Source organism: Trachemys scripta, chromosome 6, assembly GCF_013100865.1.
Source record: "Trachemys scripta elegans isolate TJP31775 chromosome 6, CAS_Tse_1.0, whole genome shotgun sequence".
NCBI classification, from domain to species: domain Eukaryota; kingdom Metazoa; phylum Chordata; order Testudines; family Emydidae; genus Trachemys; species Trachemys scripta.
The window spans coordinates 43,831,438-43,856,222 of record NC_048303.1 but is presented as its reverse complement, the minus strand read 5'-3'; the positions used below and the strand labels follow the sequence as shown (position 1 = coordinate 43,856,222).

The following is a 24,785-nucleotide window of genomic DNA, read 5'->3' as shown; positions in this document are numbered from 1 at the left end:
TTCAAATATCCAACACAGGGGAGAAGCTCTCAATTATCAAAACACCTCCATTCCTTTAACTCAAGGTTGAAAGAGTTTCAAGAAACAGAGAAGATGAGACTTGATAAACATGGTATATCTAAATATAAAAGAGAAAACCTTTATAAATACACCTCTACCCAGATATAACGCGACCCCTATAACACCAATTCAGATATAACGCGGTAAAGCAGTGCTGGAGGGGAGGGGCTGCGCACTCTGGTGGACCAAAGCAAGTTCAATATAAACACAGTTTCCCCTATAATGCAGTAAGATTTTTTTTTTTGGCTCCCGAGGACAGTGTTATATCGAGGAAGAGGTGTACCACACATCTTTCAGGCTTCCTTGACACATGGTAGAAAAACTTGGAGGGGTGAAAGAAAAAGAAGGGGAAAAAAAAAAGGTGGCAGCATAAACATTTCCTTCTCTCCTTTGGTGACCATCATGAGACGCAGCAAGCATTTCCTGATGAAAGAATGCATTGATTTTGGGGCAGGGGGAAGAGTGGGAGAGAAAATACTTTAGGAGGAAGGTGTGTTGGGGGGGAGGAGGGGGAGATTTTGGTAGGTCCATCAAATTCTCTTATGATCTGTGAGTTCAGGCCCACTGGGGTGCCCTGTTTACATTCTAAGCACATTAATCAACTTTTAAAAATAACATTCAGGAAGAGAATTTTTTTAAGTAAACTGCAAATGTGGAATATAATGGGTCAGTATTGTGGACTGATAGCCTAAAGAGAACTCATATCTCAACTGTTCGGAGAGGAGTCACCCCTGTACATCTCTGCTACAAGAAATGTCTTGTTCCGGTCTCAAGTTTTCAGATCCAATTAACTATACTGATCACACAGAACAGGAAACAATTCCAAAGCCTCTGAACTCTGGATTTAACAGCACAGCAAGTTTTATTCTGAGTAGTTTTCCTATTTGACTGGAAATTATTATTATTGTAAAAACTATTTTAAACAAAGGTTACTACAATTGAAGTTCTACATCAACAGTATATCACCTCTACAGAGCCACACACATCGACTTGAAATGCATGCTTCCAAAAGTCCTGGAACTATTTGGAAAAAATAGTAACCAATGGAGCCACCTGCACACTTACCCCTCAAACAAGGCTGTGTTCTGTACGATATGTAAGAGCTGCAATTCCAACTGCCCTCAAGTTCAAAATCTAGTGGGGGGGGGGAACCCTCCAAAAATGAGGGGAAGTTGGGTAAACAAGAATACCGAGAACTCCAGCCATTTAATATTATAGACAGCATAGGTGTACACTTCCCCCCCTTTGCAGCCAGTTAAAAAAAAGTTATAGAACCCTGTCTTGAGAATTTTACTGTCATAACACAGCAATAGATAAAGACCAAATGGGAGCAGAGCAGTGCAAGAATTTTTGTTGAAGATCCCCCTTGCTAGCTCACCTTTAGTCTTCTGAAACGCCACTCGTGCTCAGAATGATAAGCTCTCTAGGGTAAACCAGGCATGGGCATTTTCGGAACTGGATTAAGATGATACTGGAGTAAAACCCTCTGTGACTGGGCTACACACCACTAGCATTCCTAGCACTGGTAGAGTTGCACTGGTGCTAAATCAACAGTGGGAGAACATCTGAAAATCCCTAATATATATAGACAAAGGCTACGAAAAAGTAGGATAATTTCCAAAAGTGTTTGGCCCTATTCAAGGTATTGAAATATGTCTTAAGTCTCTTAACTTATAATAAAGAAACTGATCGAGAACTAAAAATTAATAGTAGCTTAGGTACAAGTGATCATAACTTGATCATATTTATAATATGCAAGCAGAATAAAGCCCAGACCAGTAATATACCAGTATATATACACTTGTTGCTTTAATATAGCCAATTTCACAAAGCTGAAAACAATTATGAGCCAAATCCTCTGAAGAAGAATTTAAATCCGAAAAAAGTGAGTAAGTGGGAATCACTTAACACTCTATTAGATGTGTGTCCCCCCTCCCCCCAAAGGGAGAAGGCTGTACTCATTTAAGAAAAAACAACCTGGTTCAGAGGGGAAGTGAAGGCAGCTGTAAAATTATATATTATATATAAAAAACAAGAAAGAAAGAGAAGTTGATAGTGATGAATATAAATCAGAAGTTAGTGCCTAGCAGATAAGGACAAAAGGAGTTTTTGAAATATATTCGAAACAAAAAGAACCCCAACAATGGTATTGGTCCATTACTATATGGAAATGGTAGAATTATGAAAAATAATAATGCAGAAAAGTCAGAAGGGTTTAATAAATATTTGTCCTATATTTTTTGGGGAAAAAAACAGATTATATATTCTCACCATATGGTGATGATAATACTCTTCCCATTCCACTAGTATATCTGCAGGATGGTAAACAGATGCTAGTAGAGTTAGACATTTTAAAATCAGCCGGTCTGGATAACTTGCATTCAAGAGTTTTTAGAGAGCTGGCTGAGGAGCTCAGACTGTTAATTTGATTTTCAATAAGCCTTGGAGCACTGGGGAAGTTCCAGAAGACTGGAAGAAAGCTAATGTTGTGAATTTTTTTTAAAAGGTTAACTGGATGACCCAGGTAATTATAGGCCTGTCAGTCTGACATCGATTCTGGACAAGATAATGGAGCAGCTGATACCAGACTCGATTAATACAGAACTAAAGTAGGATAATGTAATTAATGCAAACTGTCACAGGTTCATGGAAAACCGATCCTGTCAAACTAACCTGATTTTTTTGGGATGAGATGACCAGTTTGGCTGATAGAAGTAATAGTTTTCATATAATATACTTAGACTTCTGTAAGGCATTTGACTTGGTACTGCATGACATTTTGATTTAAAAAGACTAGAACAATATATAATGAATGTGTGGGCACCTTTAATGGATTAAAACTGGCTAAGTGATTTGTCTCAATGTAACTGTAAATGGGGAACCATCATTGAGCGGGTCTATTTCCAATGGGGTCCAGCGGAGATCTGTTCTTGGTCCTACCCTATTTAACATTTTTATCAAGCAAACTATGTTTTATAACATGGTGAAATGTAAACCTGTACATCTAGGAACAAAGAATGTAGGCCATACTTACAGGATGGAGGACTCTATTTTAGGAAGCAGTGACCCTGAAAAAGATTTGGGGTAATGGAGGATAAGCAGCTAAACATGAGTGCTCACTGATGCTGTGGCCAGAAGGGCTGATGCGATCCCTGGATGCATAAACAGGGGAATTTTGGGGAGGAATGAGGTTATTTTTACCTCTATATTTGGCACTGGTGTGACTGCTGCTGGAATATTGTTTCTAGTTCCGGTGTCAAAAATTCAAGAAGGATGTTGAAAAACTGGAGAGGATTCAGAAAAGATCCACGAGAATTATTAAAGGATTAGAAAACATGCCTTATAGTGATAAGCTAAATAGATTGAGCTCCTTGAGTCTAACAAAGAGATGGTTAAGGAGTGACTTGCTTAGCCTATAAGTACCTCCCTGGGGAACAAATATTTAATAATGAGATCTTCAAGCTAGCTGAGAAATTTTATAACACAATCAATGGCTAGAAGTTGAACCTACACAAATTCAGACGGGAAATAAGGCATACATTTTTGATGGTGAGAGTAATTAACTTGGAACAATTTACCAAGGGTCGTGGTGGATTATCCATCACTGAATTTTTAAATCAAAATTGGATGTTTTTCTAAGAGTCGTTCTAGAAATTGTTTTAGGAAAGTTCTATGGCCTGTGTTTATATGGAGTCAGACTACATGATCCTAATAGTTCCTTTTGGTCTTGGAATCTATATAGTCTTGCTTCTCCACATAAACTGCATGGGAATAGAAAGATTGTCAGGTTAATAAATCAGAAGGCTTTCCAGGGGAAGGATGTAATGTCAGCTTATGCTTGTGGTTTTTTGTTTGTTTGTTTTTTTTTTTTTAAAAAGACCAATGAAAGGAGGATCAACAAGCACCAAAAATAAGTGAAATTTATCAGTTGAAATAACCACAAACAAAACTTTAGAGATGGTATAAGGAATAGTCCCCAGCAGACTCTAATAGTGGAAAGTTGAGTCTAGTAAGAGTTATGCTTAAGTCTGCTGACGTGGAGGAATTCCATACCCAAGCATAAAGATAAGTCACCACCTTAAGGAATCATTTAAGCGTAGAAAGTACAGAAATTGAAGATCTTTTAATTGGATGGGGGTGATGGGTGAACTTCTACTCACCAAATGAGCCTAAATCATTGCAACAGATAAACTATACATCTTTAGAGGTATTAAATGATCCAGGATAAATTGAATGGAGCATAGCTGAGAGGCTACATTTTGCATATAGTTCACCTAGAAAAATGTTTCCATTTTAAGTTCAGAACAAATTACTATCAAATTATGAACTCAAAATGACACAAAAAAAGTTAGTTCACTACCAATGAGGACTGAAGAGAAGTAAAGGTGAATCTTTTTTCTCTAAAGAACCTAAAGTTTCTTTAGTTCCCTTTTCAATCTGTCAGTTTTAATTGAACCATGAAAGAAAACATTGTTTATCTGGAAATATTTAGTCTAAAGTCAGTTTTTCCTTTCTTACCTGACAATTTAGTAGCTCAGGTTCTATGTTTAGACAGCAAGAATATCCACTCAAACTAAAGCAGAGCTTCCAATTCAATTCTACACTGTTAAGCACTCAGATACAGAGTTGATGAGCACAGTATATATAAAAAAAAAAAATTTAGTCAGGTCATAAATCGTGACAAGAGAAACACAGAATCCTGAGTGCCGACCTTGGATGTAAGATTATTTTTACCTAATGAACATTTTTACAAGGATAACTTGCAGGGAGAAAACATCTCTCAGTTTCTTATTTGGTTATTAAGCTTGTCATTCACAAGGTTTTGGCTGTTTTATATTAGAAATACCAGTGTAACCAGTCTGTTTTGCCTGACTGAAAATAAATACGTATTTGTGGTGTATATGGTAGCTTTAAAGATTCTCAGTATTCTTTTCAGACAGCCTGTTGATCTTCCTATAGTACACTCTGCAAGAAAGTAGGAGCAATCAAACAAACTGCTGTCTATGGGTCCTGATTCTGTTACCTTTACTTATACCAAGTATTACCATACTCCATAAACAATCCTGTTGAGAGCAAGGTACTGAACTTGAATAGGATGTCAGCATCGAGCACTACATTTGTTCAAATCTGAAGAGAATCATACGATGAACCAGAAAACTGTATTCATGGAGGCTGACTTCAATGTGATTGGAATTGAAATCTCTAGTCAACAACAGCAGTATTTTTTGGACTGGGATTTGCTATGTAATATTGTTCCAAACTGGTACAAAATTGGGACTTTTCCCATTTACCTTCACAGGCTCAGCAACTTGTTCTAGAACTGTCCTAGAATTCTAGAATTTTACAATTGTGTTTGAATCCTATTGACCCACAACATCATGTTAATACCACCTAGCTCTTACTTAGTGCTTTTTATCCATAGATATCAAAATGCTTTCCACTGGGGATGAGTCTCATTACCCCCATTTTACAGAAGGAGAAACTGAAAGATACATAAAACTAACCAATTGTAATTAATGTTTCCCCCACCATCCACATTCATTGTGCTGGGAGATTTGAAGCCCAGAGAAAAATTCTTTTGAATTCAAATAATTTGTACCAAAGTGGATTCTATTCCCAGATGTATCTGCTCTCACTTTAGAAGGAGTTGGAAGGACAATGTGGAACTCTATGACTACGAATTAGTCACAGAGGTCATGTATTCTGTGATTTTAAGAGATCTGTGACTTCTTTGGCACCGACTGTCGGCACTGAGCATGTTACTATTTATTACACAGCACTGACACACTTCCCATACAGGACACAGGCTATGTCTACGTTACTGCAGTAAGGTGACCTATGCTACGCAACTCCAGCTATATGAACAACGTAGCTGGAGTTGACATACCTTAGGTCGAATTACCAAGGGGGGTCAACTGAAGAGCGATCTGCTGTCAATTTGGCGGGTCTTCACTAGACCCGCTAAATCGATCTCAGAGCGTCAATCCCAGCTGTAGTGTAGATGTAACCACAAACATTCTCATCACCTCTTCTCATCCCAGAGAGGTCACTTCATGCTCAGGCACGTAAGCTTCATAAGCACAGAACTACAGAGACTGCATTTGAACCTTTCCATGACAGCATTCATTGTTCTCAAATTCCTTGTGTGTCTGCATTTCAGTATCACCTGCCACTCTTGTGCTCTTATCGGGGTAAAAACCTGCCTTCTACCCCTTCCCACAGAGGTTCTTATGTTCAGAGAATCCACTGTGGTTGTGCTGCACTGGGGAGTAGTTTTGGAGATGATGCACTAATGGCTCAGCTCAGAAGATGACTCAGCTCCTCTTATAAATGAGCAAGCATTTCTTCAAGTGGCATCTGTGTGTTTGGAAGGGAGGGGGACAGTAGGAGCAAGGGTATTGCTGGCCAGAGCGCATGAATGTAGGGGGTAGGGATAGCTCAGTGGTTTGAGCATTGGCCTGCTAAACCCAGGGTTGTGAGTTCAATCCTTAAGGGGGCCATTTATGGGCAAAAAATGGGGCAAAAAAATATAGTTGGGGATTGGCCCTACTTTGAGCAGGGGGTTGGACTAGATGACCTCCTGAGGTCCCTTCCAACCCTATGATTCTATGAATGTGGCTTTCACTACACAGATCAACTGGCCAAACCTCTGTGGAAGGGGAAGTACAAGGGACACAGCTGCTACTGCTGCCCTGAAAACGTGGACTGGAACATCCAATGAACTGTTACATTGTTACTACTTGAAAATTTAAAAAAATTAAACAAAAAAGCCATTTTAAAAATTAAACTAGTTAAACATTGTGTACACCCAGCAGATTCCTATTGATAAAAAAGTGCATCTTAATAAATGCTCTCCATGTTGGAGCATCTTTTCACATTAGACAAGACACAAAATGCTTTGCTTTATCTTATGATGCTTATTCTTCCTCAAACTACTCTCACAACAGCTCTCTAACATGAAAAGCTATGTTCTTAGGAAAAGTCAGTACAATATGTTATAAGATGAAAGGGAAAATGATCCAAGGTACTTTGAAGTAACACATAGCACTGGTTTCTTAGGTTTAAAGTTGTCAGTTCAAAGACATTAGTGGAAGGGTATTACCAAGTGGCAATACTTGGTCATTAGCATCAGAGAAAATCTCATATTCTTATGGATGTAAGTGTAAAGGAGTCTATTTTATTTTGGTGTCATTTGCTAGTATCTTCACTTCTTAAGAGAAGAACATATAATCTCATAGTATGTATTTGAAAAAAATTGAAAATACTTGTTGTTAATGCGGACCACATCTTAATAGAGTGTGCTTTGTGGACCACCTCCCCTCCCATTCCATATTGCAAAATATTCCTATGGAAACTATGGCATTCACCCTCAGGAAAACGAAAACTATTTATGTATTTTTAGTTCTTTGTTGTGATTTAGCAACCACCAGCACCATGCAGCCAGCCAGCTTTCCACAAACCATCAGGAGTGCTCCACAGACATTGGTTTTGGGATCGCCTTTTAGTAGAACTCCCTCCTTAGCTTATTTTCTCACTATTACTCAAGGCAGATTTAAGCTAAAGAAAGATATAAGGCTGACCGTTCTTTAAAAATGTCAAAATTCCCTAAAAACTTAAGACTAGACAAACAATGCTAAAGGCTTTAACTACATCACAACACTTATGTTTTGAACTCCAGAATAGCAGATATTTAAAAGAACCCGTTATCACTAGTTTTTTTCTTAAAGTAACCAAGTTTGCATATTATATCAGACAGTGCAGTTCAAATTATGCAATCACCAGATACTTTTATCTGAGTATCTATTTATGTTATGAAAATTCTCTTTATACTCAAACAGAAAAACATTTCCCCACACCACCACCACTCCCCACACACTACCTGGAGTCTTAGGGTGATTGATGACTTCATCCATTAAACTTGAAAATCTGTCATGTGCTGTCAGTTCTGCAGCAGACTCAGACTGCCTCAGGACACACGGTTCAAACTTTGGAGTCACTACGGCATAACGAAGCAGCTCTTCATATTCATCCTGTCACAACAGGATGATAAATAATTATACAGCTACTGTCATCTTTTTTAAAACGCAAACACAGGAAGAAAGGAATGAAAATGGATATGTTAGCTTTTAAATGAGAGTTTTGTATCACATGGCAGAATAATAATTTTACTTATGTTTTCATGGCTCAGCTGTTTCCCTTCAATTTAATAGGCAGAGTTAATGATTTAGCTCCCTTTTATTTCCTATTTTAGAAAGCCCATACTGTATTCTAGTTAATGCATTATAACGGCCACACAGTACACATTCTAAATAATCCTTTCTAGCTGAACTAAAATTACAGATCTTATAGGAAGCAGTCTAAATTCCTTTAAAAAACAGCATAAGAGTTGGACAAATATTTCTTCAAATCACTTACAGTAAGTTATCAGATGGCCTACTACTGCTTTTGTGCATCATTCTTATTGTATATGAAGAAATATAGTTTTATTCCTATCACAGAGGTGCCAATGAGAAGTAAATCAGGTTTCAATGTTTGTACAATGAGAATATATTTGGGAGGAATTAAAAATATGAGATTTGGTTGTTTAATATCTTCCCGTCTAAATTTGATTTGAATATTCTCACCTACATTAAAATATTTAACTTTTGTTGCATGTTACATTTATACTTATTAGAAAAACAAAGACCAATCTAGCTTCCCACCACCATCATAAACTCCAGAACTTGGACTGTATAATTTTCAATGTGTGTTATTGTAGCATACCGGAAATGGGTTTTATCACTTTACATAGTATGCAAGCACCTCTAGTGAAACTGTGTTCAGAAATCTGCTATGTATTATAGCAACCCTGCAACACCACTATAGTTGAGGTCGCATCACAACTCCTGTTTAAAGGTTGAGCTTTCTGAGTCCTCTAACAATGAAACGCTAAATTGGATTCCCTTGAAATTTGCTGTGACCGGAGTACAGGGAGATGTCAAGGAAATGACAGCCCAACCAACAGCTCAAAGGTGTTAGTAAACTAACAACATCACTATTTACTCCTACTGTCCCTTCTGTTTTAGAATATCAAGGCACTACACAATACAAATGATAAATCAAGTTTCATAGCAACCCTGCATGGTGAGTTGGGCAAGGATTAATTTGACCAAGGTTAATGCATCTGCTCAAAATCAGACAGCAAGAAGGTAGCAAAACACACAGATGCAACACAGATGTTTTCATTTCCAGTCACATGGTTTGGCCACACTCTTCTTCTCCTCACTGTTATGCTGCTTAATATGTACATCCCAAGCACTCAAAATAGTCATACCAAACCCAAGGGAAAAGTAGAGTATATAGACAGTCCTCTGAAGTCCTCATTTCTCTCAGTAAGACCCCATTAATTACTTGCAAGAACACATGACAGTATATCCAAACTGATCCAACATGTAATATCACAGAAGTATCGCTCATGTATCTAAAACAGTCACCAAATTTATGGCATGGAACTTTGCCATAGAAAGTTACAGGGCAATGCTGACAGAAAGGAAGTTTGTATTATTTTTTAAATTGAAACAAGCAAAGAGCAAACTATGAGATTTAATGTGGACTATGAACATTTTAAGTGATTTAACCAAAAGGAGAAGCCTCTATCCTATTCAAAAAATCAAAACAAAAAAAAACCCAACCCTGTCACTGAAGTGCAGAGGTGGCCAACAAATGTGAAATGTGTGTGTATATATATTAAAAAAAAAAAAAAAAAAAAAAAAGCCCAAAATGGTTTAATGTTCACATGGATACAAAACGTTATCCCCCACCCCTGTCCCCTAAATATCACTCCAAAACTATTTCAGTGCTGCACATCAACTAAAAAATCCCACTGGAGCATAAAATTGGCTTCTAGAGGTAAAGTGTTGGAAACTGGAGGTCAGACAGGTTGGGACTATTTAGCCTAGTTTTGCAATATTAAAACATTAATATATCTGAGAACACAATAGGCCCATTATTCTATGAGATGGGAAAAACCTATAACAGACAACTCAGCAATAGCTGAATATTAAATGACACCACCACCCCCCCCTTTCCCAGCTTTTACCAAAAAGGTTAGCATGATCGGATGACAAATGTAGTGAACATCAGTGTAAATGGGTAGGATCTAAGGCTAAAAGAGGGAAAGAACAAGTTAAGTTTACTTAGACAAGCTAGATGTTTTCAAGTCAACAGAGCCTGATGGAATACATCCTAGAATACTTAAGAAACTGGCTGAAGAGATCTGAGCCATTAGCGATTATCTTTGAGAACTCATGGAGGATAGGAGAGATACTAGAGGACTGAAAAAGGGCAAATGTAGTACTTATCTATTAAACAAAGGGGAAATATAAACAACCCAGGGAATTATCAACCCATCATCTTAACTTCAATACCCAGAAAGAAATTTGAGCAAATTAAATAATCAACTTGTAAGCACCTAGACATAAGGTGATAAGTAACAGTCAGCATGGAGTCATCAAGAACAAATCAAGTCAAACCAATCTAATAGCCTTATTTGACAGGGTAAGAAGCCCTGTGGATGGAGGGAAGCAGTAGATGTGATATATCTCAACTTTAGTGAGGCTTTGATACTGTTTCACATGACCTTCTCATAAGCAAACTAGGGAAATATAACCTAGACAAACCTACTATAAGGTGGGTGCATAACTGGTTGGAAAACCAAACTCAAAATAGTTATCAGTGCTTCACTGTCAAGCTGGAAGGGCATATCAAGCGGGGTCCTGCAGGGATCTGTCCAGGGCCTGGTTCTATTAAATATCTGCATGTAAAGATACACTTATAAAGTTTGTAGACAAAACCAAGCTGGGAGGGAGTGCAAGCACTTTGGAGGACAGGATTAGAATTCAAAATGATCTTTACAAACTGGAGAAGTGGTCTGAAATAAATAAGATGAAATTCAATACGGACAAATGCAAAGTACTACACTCAGGAAGGAATAATCCATTGCATAACTACAAAGTGGGAAATGACTGCCTAGGAAGGCGTACTGTAGAAAAGGATCTGGGGATTATAGTGTGTCACAAACTAAATATGAGTCAACAATGTAATACTGTTTCAAAAAAAAGCAAACATCATTTTGGGATGTATTAGCAGGAGTGTTGTAAGGAAGACAAACATTAATTCTTCCATTCTACTCAGCACTGATAAGGCCTCAACTGGACTAGTGTGTCTAGTTCTGGGCACTACACTTCAGGAAAGATTTGGAGAAAAACCAGAGGAGAGCAACAAAAATGATTATAGGTCTAGAAACCATGACCTAAAAGATAGAAAAAAATGGGTTTGTGTAATCTGGAAAAGAGAAGACTGAGGGGGTACATGGTAACAGTCTTCAAGTATGTAAAAAGCTGTTATAAAGAGTAGAGTGATAAACTGTTCTCCTTATCCATTGAGGACAGGACAAGAAGTAGTGGATTTAAATTACAGCAAAGGATATTTAGGTTAGATAGTAGGAAAATCTTCCTGTCAGGGTACTTAATCATTGGAACAATTTACCTAGAGAGACTGTGGATCTCCATCAGTGGAGATTTTTAAGAGCAGGTTAGACAAACACCTGTCAGGGATGGGCTAGATAATACTTAGTTCTGCCTCAATGCAGAGGACTGAACTAGATGATCTATCCAGATCCCTTCCAGTCCTGTTTCTAGGATTCTAGTGATATAAAATTATTCTGCTCAACTGCCAGGGGCAAATTTGTCACATACACATGGGAAACATGTAGTGTCAGCTATAGGTTGTCTTAACTCAGGAAGTTCCTTCGAGAGGAAATGTAGCCAAACTCCAAACCTATAGACAATGGAACTCCCTGTGCCTGTATCCTATAGATAACTAACTACTTAGTTTGCAAAATAACAAGGGTGGGGGGCAAGTAAATGAACAATAAGGGGTCATAAGAGGGGCAGATACATGTACCTTGCTAATTATGTATGGTAATGATGGCAAATTTTGGCCAATCAGAGCGATAGATTATCATAAGCAACTGCATATAATGCTTTGGTGTAAGTGTTTTCTTTGTTCTTGCTGACTTATGAGCTCGAACCCAATTGCAATTGACATAAACGGATCACCCCTCCCGCGGCTCCTTGCTTGGCTAGCTATGTCCGTCTCTCCTTATTCCTCAGCTGGAATGGACAGAAATTTCTATGACACTAGGATTTCAAGATTATTTTTTTAATCAAGACTCTAGTAGTTCTAAGAAAAGCAGCATCAGTATATAGATGTTAAGTATCTCTGTAAATCTGACCCATAGTGACTGTCACACTAGAATAGACTTTGAACCAACCGTAAGGATGATTATGATCTGTATGTTGACCTCAGGACCTGCCTGATATTCAGTAACAATTTAATACAGACACAATCCTGTCCATTTTCAGAGCTTGTTATATGGCAATGCCTTTGTCTTATCCTCTGACTTAAGTGTTGGAAATATGGATGAATTGTCCTTGCTGATAGGCTTTCTTATGGTGGATTCAACAAGAGGCATAGCTATATATTATACACACACACACACTACTATATACTATACTTGGGGAAGAAGCACATGCCTTGCAAAGATGAATCCCTTCTAAATCTATAGTTCAAAGGGACAAATGTATAGATGCCCAACAGGTAGAAACCATATCAGCTCAACCTGAGAAAAGGGCTTCAACATTACACACTTGTTCCACTGAGTGACTGAAAGCTAGGATGCCTCTCTACCAACTGGCAAAACCTTATTTTGTCACTAAAATTAGCCTATTTTGGCTACATTCCTATAAGAGAAAATATCTGTTCAAACTCCATAAAACAATTGTGGTTTCTAGTGGCTTTAAGAAGCAAGAGCTACATTAAGGACCAAGCTTACATTGTAGTCAGATTTCTGATCAGGGAATGAGGTGCCATTAGATTGCATTTACTAATGTTTAAAACTTAAACAGCACCTTTCACCTTTAAAGTGCTTTACAAACCTCTTCAATAGCACACTGTACCAACTGTAAAGCCGGGGAGCTCTCTAGCTGACCTGTTTTAAGGTTTCAGAACAATACAGACTCAGCCAAGCAGGAATTTAAGTCTACAAATATTTGAAAATGTTAACTCTGGAGATGGAGCAATACACAGATATATAACTAGAAATAATGGGATTACATTAAGAAAAAGAAAATGTCCTTTCATTATCAGGCTCAACTCCCCTGTACTGAGATGTAGCTGACTATAGAATAGATTCTCAAGGGATGCGATAGAAGATCCATTGTTTGGGACAATTAAAGACAAGTTCGGATATACGGTTTCTGGAACGTAAGGTTTCTGATAGGACACTTGTATTGTAAAATCTTTGTGTGAACAAAGGAGGAAAGGTTAGAGGGGATGAAACCATGTGCCAATTAGAATAGACATAAAATAGTTCTGGTTTTGGGTGGGTACTGAAATCTCCCAAAAGCCAGTCATTTTCAACCTCCTTTTCTGAGAGGGTGGACATGCTTCCTCCCAGATACCATATCAATGAGCAGTCACAAAAAAGGTGGGGGGAGGAAGTATAGTAACACCTGAATGGGCTGACATCTTTAGACCATAGACCTCTGGAGTGAAATCCTGACCCAACAGACATTAACGGCAGTTCTGCTAGACTTCAACGTGCCACAATTTCACCCTGGTCAGCAGTGATGCATCCTCATGCCATCCTGTCCCACAGAAGGTACAGCAGGAAAAAGAGGGATTGTAATTTATTTTGTGGTTGAAGGTACATATTTTGAAAATATCGCTATACTAAATAAAGGAGAAAGTTGAATCTTTGTTAGTATTGAGCTCATGTTATAGGTGCTGAAAAGATCGAAAGATTAAGAATACAAAAAAAACCTCAACCCATTCAAAACATACATTTTCTTTAATGAAAATAATTCTTGTGGATGAAAAAGACTGGTGATGCTGCAAATCCAGGTGAGAGCTCAAACCATTCTCTTCTAAGCTTTCCAAATAATGTTGATCCATCCTTAGCCATGGCTATGACTTATGATGATTTGAGATTTTTTGCACAGCTTGTTAGTTTTGTGAGATTTTTAACTCTCTCTATAGCTTTAACAAGCTGCAAACTACATTTTGAATATAGCAGCTTCTCTGTGCACTTTTGCCTCCACGTTGGCCTACAATTCGAAAGGTAGGTGGCAAAGGGCTAACAAAATAGGGCCACTGACTCAAGTATTTGACCACTCAAATGTAATTGCTCTACCAAAAGACAGGCTCTCAACCTGGAGAACTAGTTTGTCAAGGGAGAGATCCTCCTAGCAACAGGATCAACAGTTGGCACTGGCCAGGAGGTCACATGATAGAGGGGCTAGAAGGTTATAAAAAGACAGGAGCTGATCCCATAACTCTTCAATCACTTTTCACCAGCTCTGGCTGAAAAGATCTGCATGTAGGAGCCTCATAAGGTATGGAGAACCCTGCCTTCCTGAACACAGATGGACCCCAAAGACTCCCAAGGGAAGGATGAGCTAGTGAGCAGCATCTCATTTAGGATGTTAGCTGTTTTCTAAATGATATGTGCTCTTTGGTTAACAAATAATGCACGAGTGCAATGATGTTAGAATATTGAGCAAAGTGTCTGTTACATGCCACACCTACCATTTGGCCTATTGAAGAAGGAAACTGGAAGGCTCAACGATTTGGGCAGAGTTCAGGGAAAGGGTATATTTGAATTACTAGGATATCGTATGGGTCAGTGCTGGTCTTTGGGGCCTGAGGCAAGTGGGATGCAGGACTCCATTTCCATGAAGGGGTAGCAGAAAGTGTACAGGAAGTGTGCCAGAGAGGCTAAGGGAGGAAATAGTGCTCCAGCCGCCTCAGACCCAGGAAAGCATATAGCTGAAATAATAAAAACAACCATCCAAAAGACATGCCAGAGGCAAGGCTAGTCACGAACTAAGCTATGGGGACAGAGAGGCTTTACTGGGGGAAGAATGCAAATGCAGAAGACTGGATATTTTCGGGGGCATGGGAGCTGGGCAGACACAGATAAATATCAAAGAAGGATAAGGCAGCAGAAAGGTAAGGACAGCCAGAGAAGTACTTGCAGCATGACACTGGGGGGAAAAAAAGCAAAGAGAACTTTCTGGGTAGACGCTGGCTGGAAAAAGAGGCTTGGAATATTGAGCAAAGAAACTGCCTTCTGTTTGATTCCTATTGCGTTCAAGGAAATGGGACTATGTACATCTTTGTAAATAAACAGGATTGCACCAAAGAAACTACTAGCATCGTTTTTTCCTCCTAATGTAAACAACATTCAAGATCTTGAATATTGGTTAGCCACTAGAGTCAAAAGGCAGAATGATGCTTTCTACCCTTAATAGCAGTTTTATTGTTTTAATTTGGTAATTCACACCTGTAAGAAAGCAGTACTTTTCTACTTTTGGGATTAATGTGCTGTCTCTTAAGCTTAGTCAAGACACATGCTCCATATATTAATTTTTTTGTGTGCAGTTACATCAAGTTTGCTAATTTTTGCTTAGTAAAGATTCAATGTGGTTATTTGCTTATTAAAAACTCAAATTTTGCTTGTATTCTCTATTTTGCTTCCTTCCATTAACATTTTTATTTCTCTATTGTATGCCTAAAATAAATAAAAATTAAAAAAGATGAAAAAAGTTATCCACAGCATTTCTTCACAGTTACACTTTGTCAAATAAAATGCCGTAAAAGAGGTTCAAATGCAATTGCTTCTGTCCTACCTGAAGATCTGAAGAGACAGAACTGCCTCGATCTGAGTCTTTTGGCAAAACTGGACTTGAGCTTTTCTCCTCATCTGATGACATTCTGTACAAATTTCAGAGTAGCAGCCGTGTTAGTCTATAATGCATCCGAAGAAGTGGGCTGTAGTCCACGAAAGCTTATGCTCTAATAAATTTGTTAGTCTCTAAGGTGCCACAAGTACTTCTGTTCATTCTGCACAAAGACAATTCTATAAAATAGCAGAAGCTGGACTTCATTTTCTAGTTACAACAAATGATTGTGGCGCTTCCCTAAACAAGGGAGTTGGGTAGGATAGACCCTATGTAGGGACCTGGGACGTGGAGCAGTCAAAGGACTTGAGGCCCAACAGGAAGAAAGGTGCTGACGTCCCTGCTGGAAGGCAGTAGATTTTGTGGGGCGCAGAAAAGAATGGGTGAATAAACAAACGATGATTGAGTCAAGTATGAATTTGTGAGCTAGGAGGACTGATTAGAGAGTGTATGACAGGGTGGTATGGTTATCTGGTGTGAAGGTGAGGAACAAGGTATTAGCTGTGTCTGAGCAAAAGAGAACAGGAAGGTTTTGTCTAGAGTACATTCATGCAAGTTGTTTTATAGGCAGGGGAAAGGGTTGTGTATAAAAAAACCTACACAGACAACAGAAGAAACTGGCTGTCTATACTAGTGAAATAAAGTACGAAAAGAAAACTGAAATAGATATTTTCTGAGAGAAGTATAATTTTTAATTTGCCAGTATTCATTTAAATTTTATCATTAAATTGGCAGAAAGTAACCACCTTTAAGTATCTGTATATCCATTCTGGTTTTCAAAGTGATGAGCAATAGGTAGCGTCTTATTCCCCTAGTTATGTGTAGTAACATGGATGGAAGTTGTGTTTGCACATTAAGAGTGGGGAGACTCCATTACTCAGGCTAATTGATCATCCAGTATCGCTTAAACAGTTTCAGGGTTTATTTGGGGGGGGGGGGGGGGGTGTGGGAGGGGAAGGGGGGGGGACAAAACAAAACAAAACAAAACAACAAAAGAGGCTGTTCTTGCACTACATAAACTTTTTGCCTCTAGTATAGTTGTTTTTTACTTTCAATACTTGCAGAATTTAAGTAACTTTCCTAATTTTCTGGTGTGTGGAAGAAAACTACGTAGGCAGAAATCATGTATGCAAAGATTTCACCAGAATGAACTTTTACACAGCCAATAAACCCATAAATCTAGTCATTTGATGTAAATGTTGACAGGGCTTTACACACTGCAGAGAGCAATGCTACAATAATTCACTTTATAAAATGGATTTAAAAATGGGAGCACACCCTAGTTAATAATTCCGGGCCCCAATCCTGCAACTGACTCTAGATGGGCACACCCTTGCACTCACCACAGAGCTCCACTAAATTCAATGATGCGCAGGCATGCTGTCAGGGCCCAAACTCATATTTGTGGAGGATAGCACACACAGACCTCAGAACAAGTTAGCCACAATAGCCTCCAAGATCAATACAGTCATGTAAAAAGATAAAGAAAAGCTTTAAGCTACTTTCCCAACTATGCTTTTGAATTTGTTTTAACTAATTTAAAATCTGTTAGAGAGACTGGACACCCTAGGATGCTTAATCCCTTGCTGAAATTCACACTTTTGGTTTCTCAGCACTCAGGGTGACTGTTGTAGATACTTCAAAGACAGGAGATGCAGCATGTCCTGCCTTTGAATTATCCATGACTTGGGGAATGGAAAGTTACACTCAGAACAGAGAAATTGACATTTTAAAAATGCTTCAAAGGCAATTTAAAGGCTGTGATTGTTTCTGGTCCAAACTCAGAGACAGGACTGCCGAGTCTCCAATTAATGTTAGTGCCCAATGTGCCATAAGCTATATAATAGCTGTTAATATTTTTTTTATATATATATTTATATATACACACACTCACACAGAGTGAAATTTCAAGTATTTGCTAAAACTCTTCACTGTGCATTTTGTTGTGCAACGAAAATAATTGCAAGATTTGTCTGTTTCAGGTTTGGGTCATTTATTTGAAAGAAAAAAATACAGTATGTCTTAAATTTTGGAATTCTCTCAGTTTATATCCAGAGAATAGATTTCACAACAGAAACCGACACTAAAACAAAACAGCAAGACTGGCTTACTGCATTGAGATCACTATTTTCAGAAATCAAGGTCCAATTAGGGCAAAGAGTAACTTATTTGTTTTGATTTCAGTGGGCAAAGCACTTGACTTTAAGTGAGGATCTGAGATCAGTTCAATGTTTACTTTTCTTTGGTAAGTGTAGTATGTTGCAAATAACCTGGTATTGACACAGCTCTTAGCAGGGGCATCTTTCTGTAGGTTAGAAAAGAAAATCTGTCCTCTCTCTATATATAAGCCAGGGTTCACCTCATCTTCCCCCCCACCCCCCCTTACCTCACCTGAGTTTGCAAACACAGGTGATATCTATACTATTAAGTTTTGTATTTGGACTTTCCAAGTAATGGTCACTCTACAGCTTCCACCATTAGTACCACCAGTAGAGTTGCTCCAATGGTGGGTGAACAACTGCTACAAAGGGCACTAGTGAGAGCAAGGTCAGACTGAACAATAATACTGCTGAGATGTGCAGATTGGGAGAAGCAACTGGGTCTTCAAAAGTCTCTGGTGAATGGGGAAGACAGGAACAAAAAACTGAGAAAACAGGTTAATGACTCTCAACAAGGAAGGGGATTATTACTGTATTGAAATATGGGATGGAAGGTCACATGTTCAGTGAGGGCCGTGGATAACTCCACAAGTAGTCATGTTGAGGGCACTGCTAATAATTGCAAGTGCTACCCACAAAGCTAACTGTATAAGGTCATAGATAATAATGTGGGGGATTTGACAAAACTGAAGGAATGATAGGAGTGTGGAATCCAGGGGGAGACTCATCTATTCACAGGTGTGCAGGGGGAAGTGTTAGGATTTCAATGAAAATCTCCAAGTCACAAATGGACATAGAAGTTCAGATAAAATTACAAATACGCTAATTGTGTTCATGTATAACCATACATGGAGCTGGGTTCAGTGGGGGTTGTGAATAATGGGCAGGTGGGGAAGTTCAGCAAGGACTGTAGATATTGGAGCAGGGGGGGGCCACAAGGGTTATGAGGCATGATGGTTAGTGGGGGCTACAATTATAGGGGATGGAAGGGGATCAGTGGGGGCTATGGGGCAGGGGGGGCCCGGGTGGGGGGGGGGGGGAGGCAGAGGGGCAGTGGTAGCTGTGGTTATGGGGCAGGGAGACACAGGGCCAGAGGCTATTCGAGGAGGCAGAGGAGCAGTTGGGGCCGTGTCTATGTGGGAGGGGCGACGCAGAAGGGCCCGTGGCTATGGGGCGGGAGGCCCAAAGGACAGGAGAGGCCGTGGCTATAGGACGGGCTGGGAATTAGGGGCCGTGGCTGGTAGGGCAGTGGCCGGGGGGGGGGGGGGGGAGACCGTGGCTATGGGGGGGCCTGCAGGCTCATAGAACTATGGAGACTCTCCACTGTATGATGTACACCCGCCCCTTTCTCCCCCAGGGAGGCTGGCAGGGACTCAGTCTCCCCTGCAGGACCCCGCGAGCTCCCCATACCTGCTCAGCCTCCCGCGGTGCGGCCCCGGCAGACTCAGGAGCTTGACAGTTTCAAACTGCCGTCGGTAAAAGCCAAAGTCTCTGAGATTGGTTCTGAGTACTTTTGTAAAGCATCCTATCATTGGATAGCCGTTTCGTAGCGCAGCCAATCACTATGTGTGCAATTAACGCGGGGCGGGGCTCACAGGTAACTGCCTCCCCCATCGGCGAGCTGCCGCTGCCAGGGCGCCTCACGTCTGGGAGTGGAGCGCTCTGCCCGTCTCTGCTCGGCATCGCGTGCCCCGTGGGTAGGACTGCTTCCGCCCGCTGATTGGCCAGCGATGCTGCCCGGGCCGGGAAGGCGGGTAGTGAATGGGCAGTTAGCGTGAGGGTGTCACGTGAGCAGGGCCGGATTTCTGTTGCCGTCAGTGGGTTCAGGCACGTATTGTGCGTGGCTGACGCTAGGGCCGCTCGGCCTAACGGCCCCGGCTGCCTGGGACGCTCCTGTCAATTGCAGAAATCCATGATAAACCCACCAGACCGTCAGGGGGCTGCCCGCACTGGTGCTCTGGCCTGATCCAGCAAAACACATACAGGTCACCCCAGTGTCCCTTGGTTGTTTTAAACCCTCAGAAAGGACAGCTGGGGTAGAGAGACTGGTGCCCCTCTGGTTCTTACTGTCAGTGTAGCTCAGTATGTTGGGCAAAAGCTGCATCTTTGGCATTTGGAGCAAAAACACTCCATTGCGTGTGACCATTGAGTGGCCAGTAGCAATAAGTCCTGGGGCTATAATTAATAGAAAGGCTGTACTTGCATATAATAGGGAATATAGAGAGTCCCTTTGCCCATTAGTCTCTTTGTTTGTCCTGATACCATTTAAATCATGCTTTTTGTAGAACAGGTGGTGGGGCGTAAAACCGCTCCACACTAAATTATAGCCTCCAGTTTTGCTGGTGACAGCTACACCATCTGGTGTACAACAGACACATGTCCAACAGTCTAGCCCCGATAACTTATGAAGTAGACATGATGTTTAGCCTGACACTAACCTGTTGACTGAAGAAACATAGCTTCTAAATGTATAAACTTAGAGCAAATATACACAAAAATATAATATACTGTATTTTATTTTAGATTTTTATAAATATTTTAAAATCTCTCTGTTACTTCTAGATGCTTTTAACACGCACTAAAATACACTTAATCAAAACAAAAGCAGCCAAACCACCACAAAACTTCATCCCCAGCAATAGTCAGTCCACATCCCAGGGGTGAAAGTAACTTAAAGGATTTACCAGTACTCCGGAGTCCTTAGGAGGGGCGGGGTCTCAACCAGAAGAGGCGGGGCCTTTAACTACCCAGGCACTTTAAATCAGGATTTAAAGGGCCTGGGGCTGGGGCTGTGGTAGCAGCAGCTGGAAGCCCCGGGCCCTTTAAATCACCCCCGGAGCTACCAGCTGCAGAGGCGGCTAGGAGCCCTGGGGATGATTTAAAGGGCCTGGGGTTCCAGCTGCTACTACCACAGTGGAGCCCCGGGCACTTTAAATCACCATCAGAGGGGGCCCGGCCTCTGGTGGAGCTTTAAAGGGCCTGGGGCAACACTGCAGTAGCGGCAGCCAGGAGCCCCTGGCCCTTTAAATCACCACCGTAGCCCTGCCTGCCGCTACCCCAAGGATCCAGCAGCGGGGCTTGGGTGGTGATTTAAAGGGCCCCAGAGGGTAGCAACAGTGGGAGCCCTGAGCCCTTTAAATCGCCACCCAAGCCACGCTGCTGGAGCCCCAGGGTAGCAGCGGCAGCCAGGGGCTCAGGCAATGATTTAAAGGGCCCGGGGCTCCAGTAGCCGCTACCACCCTGGGCCCATTAAATCGTCCCAGGAGCCCTGCTGCCGGAGCCCTGGGGTAGTGGCGATGGTGCTCCGGTGGCAAGTTAAAGGGCCCGGGGCTGTAGTGGTGGCCAAGCCCCTGGCCCTTTCAATCGCTGCCGGAGCCCCGCCACCACTACCCCAGGGCTCCGGCAGGCTCTGGGAACGATTTTAAAGGGCCCGGGGCAGTAGCAGCTATCGGAGCCCCGGACCCTTTAAATTGTCCCTGGAGCCCTGCTGCCGGAGCCCTGGGGAGGCGGTGGCAGGTCTCCGGCGGCTATTTTAAGGGCCGGGGCTGTAGCGGCTGCCACAGCCCCAGATCCTTTAAATAGCCGCCGGAGCGCTGCCACCGCTACCCCAGGGCTCCGGGGACAATTTAAAGGGCCCGGGGTGGTAGCTGCGGCAGGCGCCCCAGGCCCTTTATATCGCCACCTGAGCCCCGCCGCTTCCCCAGGGCTCCGGCAGCAGGGCTCTGGCAACAATTTAAAGGGCCCAGGGCTCCAGCCGCTGCTGGGAGCCCCAGGACCTTTAAGTTGCTCCCAGGAGAAGCCAATCCGCACTGGTATGGCACACAGACTCTTGCCAGTGTGCCATACCGGAGCGTACCGGGTTACTTTCACCTCTGTCTCATCCTCAAAATAAAGTCTACTCCCCATAAAGATTTCCCCCGTCAAGTCCTTTCTGCAGTGTTCCTTGGCTGCCAGAGTATCTTCTTAGAGGCCATTGCATCTGGGTGCAAATAAGAGAAACCCTAAGGTCAGCTCAGGATCTGGAGAGTGTAAATGTGGGGTTACATGCACCTTTGCTTCCACCAACCTCAGGTCCTGTGCCACACAGAGCTTGATCTGACCCACCGATCTGGCACATTATTTTAGCCAACATCTCAGATAGCAAAGAATTAGTGTGTCTCATGAGAACTAACTCTTGGAAAATTTCCTTTCTAGGAACTCTTCTTTTAGCTTGTCAGTGGGGATGGGATCTTTTCTTACCAAGGCACATTCAAGGTTATTGAGACTATGTACATTCATTTGCCATGTCATCAATAGAATGCTGACTAAAGAGATTCAGGGACTCTGTTGTAGTATTAGTTAAATTTAGTTTAAATATTAATTGGTTTTGCTCTGAAATATGAGGTAGGGCAGCTGAAGAGTGTAAAAGGTTTTCTGTAAGGGGTTTTTCCTTGCAGAGAAATGTATAAACAGTAGTTGCAAACTGATTTTCTCTGACAACTATTTTCATTGTGTGAGGTTTGCACAAGTGATAGGTAAGATTTATGAATGGAAAAAATATATACTCTCTGGGATGGATGAGATTCTAGAGCTGAAACTTTAGAAAACCAGAATGAGGAGCTAGAGCAAGTTTGCAATTAATATTTTAAAATATCCACCGGTATAGTTTGCTAAAGTTAATGGGCTGGAGAGGTTATATGATGCACCAATTATCTTTTTCTTTGTTACACATTTTATCAGATATTTTCCAATGAGGTTGTTCATCATGAAATATTAGATATATTTCTTCTTCCTTCCTTTTCTCTTGTCTCTCCTATTTTCATCTATATTTATAGGATTAATTTGTTATGTATAGTGTCTACAACGTGTTCCATTGACTTCCAAACATAATGACACAGATCTTACCACGTAGGTTTCAGAATTTGAAACAAATAGCTGACTAAGGATAAGGGGAAAAAGGCATAAATATAAACAAAGTGGTTATTGTGGTGATTACATATGTTAGATAATATGTTTTATTAACACAGAGATTTTTTTAGATACATAGATTATCTCCCAAGTTTTCACTTTTCTTTATGTATCTTTCTTTTCTCCCCTCTAAAACCTTTAATTCTAACTTATCCTTGTTCTACTTACTCTATAATCTCTCATTCTTTAAATGAATATTAGTATTGTCATACCAAGTGGTAAGTAATTTAGAATGTTCAGTATCTTCCCAATACTAAAGAGTCCATGATAATATAGGGTATGTCTACACTGCAATTAGACACCCACTGCTGGCCTATGCCAGCTGACTCAGGCTTCGGGCTAAGGGTCTATTTAATTGTCCCTGACTGCCCCCCGCCGCCCCATCCAACCATCCCTTCTCCCTGTCCCCTGATAGCCCCCAGAATCCCTGCCCTGACTACCCCCCGCCACCCCATCCAATCCCCCCTCTCCTTCCTGCAACCCAGGGACTCCTGCCTCATCCAACCATCCCTTCTCCCTGTCCCGTGATGGCCCCTGGAACCCCTGCCCCTGACTGCCCCCCATCCAACCCCTCCTCTCATTCCTGATGGGCCCCCTGAGACCCCTGCCCCCATTCAACCCCCCTGTTCCCCACTCTCTGACCGCCCCAACCCCTATCCACACCCCCACCCCTTGCCCACCTCCCCAAACCCCTGCCCTCTATCCAACCCCCCCTGCTCCCTGCCCCCTTACTGCGCTGCCTGGAGCACCGGTGGCTGGCAGCGCTACAGCCGCACCTCTCGGCTGGAGCCAGCCATGCCACCACGCAGCACAGAGCACCGGATCAGGCCAGGCTCTGCAGCTGCACTGCCCCAGAAGCTCACAGCCCCACCACCCAGAGCATTGCGCCGGCAGTGGAGCAAGCTGAGGCTGTGGGGGAGAAAGGGGACAGCAGGGGAGTGGCCGGGGGCTAGCCTCCCCGGCTGGGAGCTCAGGGGCTGGGCAAGAGGGTCCTGCGGGCTGTATGTGGCCCGCAGGCCATAGTTTGCCCACCTCTGATCTATTGGGTGCTCAATTGTTATCTTACTGTTTTCTACACATTCTTATTGTCCTGCAAACTGTTTTAGGAATCAGAGCTTGATTAAACTCTGAATCTCACACAGATATTTCCATTTTAGATTACATAAGGTTGAGAAAATTCAATATATTTTAGTATTGTATTTAATGACAATTTTATACAATAGTTAATTTTGTTGCAAATACTAGTTATAGTCCTTTTCTTATGTCACAATGAACTATTTTTCAATCATTTCCCTCTCAGATACATTATTTAGCCTAATATGAAACAACTTGATGATTGTAAGGATGCAAGGAACTAGAATGCAGGTCTGCAGAGCCTGGGACAGCTGCCATTCCCACAGTGCCACCAGGAGGCTATGCAGAGCCACACCAAGGGCACACTGTGGAGAATAGGCTTTGCAGGAAGTACTGCCCCAGGGAGCCAGAGTGACAGTACCCTGCAGCCCTCTGATTGGTCAGCCACCCTGTTTAACTCTGTGGGGTTGCACAGACAACTTCCTCTGGGCCTGCTGTGACTCCAGACCTCACCTCCTCTCCTGATCTCTGGCCTCTGATCCCAGCCTGAATCTAGCCTGGTACAACCTCTGATCTCTAACCCCAAGTAGGGTGACCAAGTATCTGGTTTTCGACCAGAACACCAGGTCAAAAAGGGACCCTGGCGGCTTCGATCAGCACTGTCGACCGGGCTGTTAAAAGTCCGGTTGGTGGTGCTGCAGAGCTAAAGTGGGCTAGTCCCTATCTGTCCTGGCTATCTGCTATGCCCTGGAAGTGGCCAGCA

General features: G+C 41.7%; 1 protein-coding gene across 3 annotated transcripts in view; it reads right to left on the bottom strand.

The window, feature by feature from the left end:
• The window catches only part of POC5 (POC5 centriolar protein), a 44,997-nt gene extending 25,435 nt beyond the window's left edge, over positions 1-19,562 (bottom strand). Inside the window, exons 1-3 of one of the 3 annotated variants that reach the window (XM_034773781.1) lie at positions 19,412-19,562; positions 15,792-15,876; positions 7,940-8,090 (exon numbers count right to left, since the gene is read on the bottom strand). In XM_034773781.1, the coding sequence (XP_034629672.1) occupies positions 7,940-8,090; positions 15,792-15,876; positions 19,412-19,533 (358 nt within the window). In that variant the 5' untranslated portion in view covers positions 19,534-19,562. The remainder of the gene's footprint in view (positions 1-7,939; positions 8,091-15,791; positions 15,877-19,411) is intronic. The other 2 variants (XM_034773782.1, XM_034773783.1) reach the window with 2 other exon arrangements.
• Positions 19,563-24,785: the final 5,223 nt, after the last annotated feature.